General features: G+C 40.4%; 2 protein-coding genes across 2 annotated transcripts in view; both read right to left on the bottom strand.

Annotated features, from left to right (window-relative positions):
* nrn1a (neuritin 1a) overlaps positions 1–8,171 on the bottom strand; it is a 544,743-nt gene that overhangs the window by 221,513 nt on the left and 315,059 nt on the right. The gene's annotated exons all lie outside the window — the stretch shown is intronic.
* On the bottom strand, positions 2,618–4,418 carry ppp1r3g (protein phosphatase 1 regulatory subunit 3G). The gene has a single exon (XM_050056521.1). The coding sequence runs from the start codon at positions 4,215–4,217 to the stop codon at positions 3,387–3,389; it is 831 nt and encodes a 276-aa protein (XP_049912478.1). The 5' UTR covers positions 4,218–4,418; the 3' UTR covers positions 2,618–3,386.

The following is an 8,171-nucleotide window of genomic DNA, read 5'->3' as shown; positions in this document are numbered from 1 at the left end:
CCAGGTTTTCCCCAGAAAGTTTGCCAATTATTAACGAAACCCACATCGTTTGCTGGACACCACCTGGACAGCCAGCGATTAAATGATGACATGCGGCTAAACATGTCATCACTGGTCAGATTTGGGAGGGGTCCAGAGAAAACTACGGAGTCCGACATCGTTTTTGCATATTCACACACCGAGGCAATATTAAGTTTAAGTTTCTTTGATATTTTGATAGGGGCTGAATAGAGAAAGCTATCCAACGATAAATTTCCTGAGGTAAGCGATTCGATCTGCAGCCAAGCCAGTCTATCTTTATTGGAAAACCAGTACATTGCCACTCTTAATTGGGCTGCCCAGTAAAACCACTGGAAGTTTGGTAATTGTAATCCACCCCTGTNTTTTTGCATATTCACACACCGAGGCAATATTAAGTTTAAGTTTCTTTGATATTTTGATAGGGGCTGAATAGAGAAAGCTATCCAACGATAAATTTCCTGAGGTAAGCGATTCGATCTGCAGCCAAGCCAGTCTATCTTTATTGGAAAACCAGTACATTGCCACTCTTAATTGGGCTGCCCAGTAAAACCACTGGAAGTTTGGTAATTGTAATCCACCCCTGTCATATATCAAATATAAAAGGGACAGTCTAAATCTGGGCTTTTTATTGTTCCAAATAAAGTTTGAAAGGAGCTTCTTAATTTGGGAGAAGAATTTGGATGGAGGAGTCAATGGTATTGATTGAAAAATGTATAAGAATTTTGGAAGAATGTTCATCTTAATTATATTTATTCTTCCAATTACAGAGAGAGGCAATGATGTCCGTCTTGCAATATCCTCCGACACTTTAGTTAGTATGGGGACATAATTTGCTGAGCTAAGGATTTTCAACAGTGGAGTAATTTTGATGCCCAAATAAACAAATCCATCAGTGACATTAACAAATGGGTGGAGTATCGTTGGATTTCTTCTCTCCTGTTCATTTAGGAACATAATTGACGATTTATCCTTATTCACCTTAAACCCAGAAAAAACACCATATTGACGTATTAATTCCAAGAGGGATGGTGTTGTTTGGCCTGTGATTGTATAGGAATAATAGGCAATCATCTGCAAACATGGCTAAATCCATTTGCGTCATATTAATTAACAATCTTCGTGTTAACTGCGTCATTAAGTAACAATCATGTAGCATTAATCAAAATGAATGTACACATTATGTTCAGTGTGATGAATTACACAAACAAAGAAATAAATGGAATCTTCAGGAGAGTAACAGTAAGTCTAAAGATCATCTGTGACTGCTTCTAAAAACTGAACACAGTGTTATGATCCTTGATCAGTCCCTCTTGGAATTTGTGGGCTTTTGTTGGGGAATTGTTGTCGCCTAAAATGCCCAATTTTATGACAGCTTTTCTGAAAAAAAAAAAAATTACGGAGCATGTTGCAATGTTTACAGGCGCTTTTTGGTAAGTTGACATGCTGTCCCTGAATGTCCAGAACTGATGCAGGAGGGTACCAGGTGGGTCATATTTTAAATTGTAGGTCTACTGATAAAGCAGCTGTATTTGAAGAGTTGGAATGACGTGTTGTAAGAATCAAAGGCAATTTGTTCCAGACTTCCAGTGAGAACAAAACCTCAGAGTTCTGAGTTTATGATTTACACGAATGTCACAACTAACCTGCATACTGAGTCTAACTAACCTTGATTCTTTCAGTACATGCAATAGATCTGCCTCTGTCAGGCTGATGTGTCTGTTGTCCATGTTTCGGCCAGTCTCCAGGTTTATTATGTGGTAGAAATGTGTTTCTGTTTCAACTAGTGTTGCACACAGTGCAAGTGTATTCTAACTTTCGTGCAGAACATCAGGGAGTTTTGCACAGTCTTAAGCAGTAATTTTCGTCAATAAATGTGAGATGCTCATGTCACTCACATCTGCATCCTCACAACCAGAAACAAGGAAGTGAGTTTGCTGACGTTATGCGGGAGACTGCTATAACTGTTGAAACTCAAGGGGAAACAACAATGATTGGTCAAAGTTGCAGTGATTAACAACACTGCAAGGTCACGCAGAATTCACAGGAACTGGTTAAGTTTGTGTTTTGCTTTAAGTGTTACGATTGAATCATCCTGGAACAACAGATTAAAGCTCAAGAAAAAGATCTGTTTTCAGCAGTTACAAGCCAGAAAAAAAATCTGTGTTTTTCTGATGCCAATTTTCTGTTCTTCTGATGCCATTTGGCTTGTAGCAGAGGGGCTGCTAACTATCGTGGACAACACAAAAACATGAATGGCCCTATCTCGAGCCAGTGTTTGTTTTTTCTGTTTTGGGCTACTGTACAAACATGGCAGTGCAACATGACAATCTCCATGGACAAGGCTCCCAATATAGATATAAACTGCTCATTCTAAGATAAAAGATTCTTATTTTCAGGTGACTATACACTAAAGAAAACATACTTAGATTATATTCCATATGACAATATATCCCCCTAAATCCTACACACTGGACCTTTAAAAAAGCTACCTGTCATTTTGCAGTGCACCACCAACACCAGTGTGCTGTTATTGACATGTTTATGATTCTGCTGTGAAAATAACAACTGCAAGAGGACACAGAGTCAACAAAACAGCTTATGAATTATGCCTCTACCTTTAATTACAGAAATGAAAAATAGGACACAGAGTCAGCAAAACAGCTTATGAATTATACCTCTACCTTTAATTACAGAAATGAACATGTCTACAGGCACAAGCACAGAAATATATATATATATACACATATATATATATATGTGTGTGTGTGTGTGTGTGTGTGTGTGTGTGTGTGTATATGTATAGTTTAACTTTAAAATTGTTTCCAAATCCTTTTTCTGATCAACAGATGGAGTCCAAGAGCTGCACTGAGACAGAGAGGCTTATGTCCAAAGGTCTAAAACGTCCAGGAGGTTCTTGACACTGGTGTGGCACCAACTGTTTTCTTTAAAGTGGGAGCAAATAATCACTTCTTTGTTTTTTATGTGTCCTTAAAGACAATCCATGAATGCAAGTTCATACACAATCATATCCAGAAATGTCCGCTATGTGGTCCTTCACAATATTGAGTGTTGATGAGGCTGCTTAATTCTTAAAAAAAGAAAAGACATGACAGAATCATTAAGAGGCCAGAATTAAAGAAAACTAAAGTTGATCTGTGTCATTGCATCTGACTGACAAACTACAAGTCACCTGATCACAGAAAGACTCATCGTATGACACAGAACTGCACAGATGGTGTTCCTATTCAGCAGGTGGAAAACAGCAGCAAAGGTTTTCATCTGACGGGTTAGATGGAGAGCTTTTACGCACTGATTATAAGTTTTACGCACAGATTTAAAGGTTTTCCGCGCGACACGCGCACCGGTCAGATGGGGTGGAAAGCTGCGCTGACAAACGGCGCGGTGCCAGGCATACAGTGGTACTGGAGAGTGTAGTTATTTCCCTCGTTGTTGTCCCAGAACTCCCCCTCCTCGCTCCTCAGGTACACGGCGAAGTGCACGGCCGAACTGGGGTCCATAAAGGGTGGGGTGTACACGGTGAAACTGAAGCGTTCTCCTACGAAGTCCGGCTGATCCGCGGCCGCGGGCAGAGCCTGTGCGTCCACGTAGGAGAGCCAGTCGTTGAAAGTGTACCTCACTCCGACGTCTTTTTCGGCGCAGCCGGTAAAGACCCGGATCTGGCCCCGCACGTCGAACTGTGTGATGGCGATCTTCTCCAGGCAGACGCGGAGCCGCTGGACTCTCCGCTCCGCCTTCTGGGGCTCCGGAAAGCAGGCGACCAGGCGGTCCGTGTTCAGGCTGGACTTGAAGCTCTGGCACAGGTCGTTCAGTACGTCCTGCTGCTGCGGCGGGAAGCTCTTGTGTCGGGACAGAACTTTACTCGGAATCTGTGGCTCCTCCAGCGAGCTGAAGTGCTTGACGCTGGCCAAGTTCAGGCCCATGGAGTCGGCAAACTTCACCCGCTTCCTTCCATCATTTCCGCCGACGCCGACCAGGAGCGCCGCCGGGTAGGCGGGCAGGGACTTGGCTCTCCTTCTGTCTTTCATAAACCTCTCCAGCTGAGAAGCGTCCACCTCATCGTCCAGATCATCCTCCTCCTCTTCCCCCTCCTCCTCATTCTCCATGCCGTTCTCTAAACTCAGCCACGGGGAGGGAGACTCTCCCTCGGTGTGGAACTGGAGAGGTAAGCGGGACATGTGTGCCGGGCAGCCCGGCGGTTGCGGGAGTCCCGCTGCGGACGGCTTGTATAGGGAAGAGACTCCCGCCCCCTCCGGCGGACAACGTGGTAACAACAGAGCGCGTGCAGTTTCCCCCGTCCGCTGCTGGCACGGGGACACGCGTACCGTCACCTCAACTTTGACCTGTTTGCATGCAGTGACGCAGATTCACGTAAACAACAACAACAACAACAACAACAACAACAACAACAACAGAATACACATTAAATAGTGTAAACAATAACATCAACAACAATAACAACAGAAAACCTTAGATACTGTAAACAACAATAGAATACACATTTAATACTGTAAACGACACAGAATACACATTAAGGGACCTCTGTAAACAACAACAACAACAACAACAATGGGATACATGTAAACCCTGTAAACAATGTAAACGAACAGAATTCTTTGAATACTGTAAACAACATCAGCAACAGGATTCACAATAAGCACTGTAAACAACAACAGAATAGGCTACACATTAAATACTGTAAACAACAACAACAGAATACCTTAAATACTGTGAACAACTACAACAACAGGATACACATACCGTAAACAACAACATAATACATATTAAACACTGTAAACAATAACAAATATCTGAAATACTGTAGGCTAAATAACAACAACAACAGAATACATGTAAATGTGTTTTTAATGGAACATCTTCGCCTGGAAAGTAACTAAAGCTCTAAGATAAATGCAGTAAAAGTAGTTTTTCCCCTCTGTAGGTGTAGAGGAGTGGGAGGTATAAGGTAGCATAAAATAAAACATACTCCAGTAAAGTACAGTTACCTCAAAACTGATCTGGTCTATAACTGGTCTATAAACATATCTGTAACTTACCTACAGGACTAATGTGAGGATGAAGCTGTTTTCTGAAGAGCCAAAACCCTATGGACTGAACTACTACTGCCCCTTTATATGTATATCTATAGATTACACATGATAAAGAATATGCAAGAGTGTAAAGATGTGCAAAGTCACTGAAGATGACAAAAAACTACAAAACTACAAATGTGTTTTAGTCACAAAACAAATGATTTGTTTTTATATTGTGTAACATTTTTAACTGTTTACACATCAACAATAATTCATCTAAACCCACCATATGAGCAGTTACAAACACATCTAACTTGTGTAATAATAAGATAAATAATGAAATAAAATTTCAGGTTTGTCTTTACTTAGCAGCTTTTAAATTTCCCTCACTTCACATGCATGGTTTATGTTTTAGCAAAAATTCTTATTTTGTCAATTTAATAATAATAATAATGATAATAATACAATACTACATTTTATTTATAGACCGCTTTTCAAGGTACCTAAAGACACTTTATTTAAGTTAAAGCAATAATGAAAAGAGAATACAGCCCTGCGATAGTCTGGCGGCCTGTCCAGGGTGTACCCTGCCTCTCGCCCGATGTCAGCTGGGATAGGCTCCAGCCCCCCCGCGACCCTCAAGAGGATGAAGCGGTTAGAAGATGAATGAATGAAAAGAGAATACACTTAAAATATATAACACACAACATTAGTCACAAATGAAATTAGTTGCCAGCAACCCAAAATAAATGAGAAATAATTCAGGCACCTGTAAAAATGTACACATCGTCAGTCACAATCACTAAAAATGTAATTATAGAACATTTCAAGCATGTAACAGTATATAGTTACTCTATTTACACATAAGAACAACAAAATGTAAAAAAAAACAAAAACAAAAACAACAAGGCTGTTTACACATAGTCATCTTATCTGTTATTACTGCAAATATTAATATTTTACAGTTTTAAACATTTGAACTTACTGTCTGTTCTTTGTCTCTGCATGATTTATAAATAAAGTAATGTTACTTTGAATAAATCTTCTTATGTTTATGATTATTGTGAGTTTGAAGCTAAAGGACTCACAATCAGATGTTGTTATATAACCAGTTGTCCATGTAGCTCTGTGACATGCGTCACTCCAAAGCTGGTAAACAAACGCATGCTGTCATCACCACCATCATGCTGACGTCACTCAGCAAGCATTTCCTTATATGGAGATAAAACATAGAGGAGTTTAACCATTTCATCACTGCAGCTGCTCTGTAAATAACTGCCATAAATACAGAAATATTTTAACTGCTTTAGTTAATAAATTCTTGAAAACAAAACATCAGGACTTAAAATTTACCTGCCCATTCAAATTGCTACCTCAAAACTACCTTTGTGTCCAAAGAACTCACATTATATTAAAAATGGTGAAATTTGCTATAGGCTATATGCCCTCAAAAATGTAGACCCATCTCTGTCATGACTTTCTTTTCTTTTCTTTTCTTTTCTTTTCTTTTCTTTAAGTTAATAAGTACTGTTTATATTTTTTCTTGAAAGCTGCTCAGGTGTTTATTTTTTAAATATTATTTTTATCTAGTAATCCAGCTCTGTAAATGACAGAAGATTTAAGGAGATTTATCCTTGGTCTAGGTGGCAATAGATATCTTAAACTGGCCTGTCTTAGCTGATATTTATGTTCACCACTGATGTACACTTGGTCAGTCAAATATTGTAATTTCTTATTATTTATGACATTCCTTAAAAAGTTTAAAAGACTGCATTGTAATCTTTCCTCTACAGAAAGCCATGTGAGATCACAGTGCATCTAAAAACATTTGTGTGTACTGAACAATAAAGAGCTAATCTGGCAGCTCTGTTTTGAGCAGCTGTAAACACAGACTACACAAATGCAATGGGGAAACAAACACATTTGTTTATTCTCAGTACACATACACTCATAACTGTATCAGACACAATTTCTGTGCACATCAGCAAACCTGAATCCTATTTATAATGTTCAACATCTGATTTCTGAGGGTTTTTTTTGTTTTTTGTTTTTTTATTGTTTTTTTTTACAATTGGTTAAGGATGTTTTCCCAGGTACATTCTGGGTGCAGGTGATTGATATGTTGGTATTTCAGTGGCATTGTTTAGTAAACACATGGACTTTTAGTTTTGGGTGATGTGTCTAATGTAGACAACCATGTGGACAACATGTGGAAATTCAATTTTTTCACTCTGTTGTCAATTACACACGCATGCACAAACAGGACCTATACATGCACTAAGTGGAGAGATGTCAGAGTGAGGGTGCTGCCCTTGGACAGGTGCCCCGAGCAGTTGGGGAGGTTCAGTGCCTTGCTCAAGGGTACCTCAGCAGTGCCCAGGAGGTGAACCTGCGCTTCTCCAGCTACCAGTCCACGCTCCATATTTTGTCTGAACAGGGACTTGAACAGGTGAACCCTCTGGTTCCCAACCCAAGTCCCTATGGACTGAGCTACTGCTCCCCTCCAACACTGGTGAAATGGTTGCACCCAGTATTAAACGTCCTAAGACCTTAGAAATGTACTTGCAAATTTGACGTAGTAATACAAACGTCAAAATAGACTTATAGAGCCATGTGGCTTTCGATAGTAACACAATAGCATTGGCCTCTAGTGTGATATATGACATAGATGTTAACAGCTCTTTTTAAACAATAATGACATAGCATGTCAATAACAATCATTTACAGTCCCTGTTTTATGGCGGCTGATCTCATCCTCTGCTCGGAGGGTCAGGAGCTTCCAGACCTCATTGTTGTCCTAATTGGCCTCTGTGCTGTTCTGCTTCTTTGAGTTAGCTGCTAACTGCTATCAGCTGGTTTTAAATCTCCTGTGGTGGGTCACACACATTATGGGCTCTAGTTTCACAGACCGGGTGAGGCGGTGGCGCAGCGCACCTGCGCTTCGCCAACTGGGTGTGGCCAGGCGGATTTTGCAAGTTTGGCACACCGTGCGCGCTGGCGCAGCTACTCCTCTTTCCCACCTCCGTCCCTCCTACCTGCGCAAGTCAGAAAGAGGGAGGAGAGAAGGTGTGGCATGGGTTTTACAGAATATTCATTTCT

The sequence above is a fragment of the Epinephelus moara genome, chromosome 11 (genome assembly GCF_006386435.1).
Source record: "Epinephelus moara isolate mb chromosome 11, YSFRI_EMoa_1.0, whole genome shotgun sequence".
Taxonomy (NCBI): Eukaryota; Metazoa; Chordata; class Actinopteri; order Perciformes; family Serranidae; genus Epinephelus; species Epinephelus moara.
This window is presented reverse-complemented; position numbering and strand designations above follow the sequence as displayed.

Coding starts and splice junctions, on each gene's coding strand:
- ppp1r3g (XM_050056521.1), bottom strand. CDS start 4,217: ATGTCCCGCTTACCTCTCCAGTTCCACACCGAGGGAGAGTCTCCCTCC.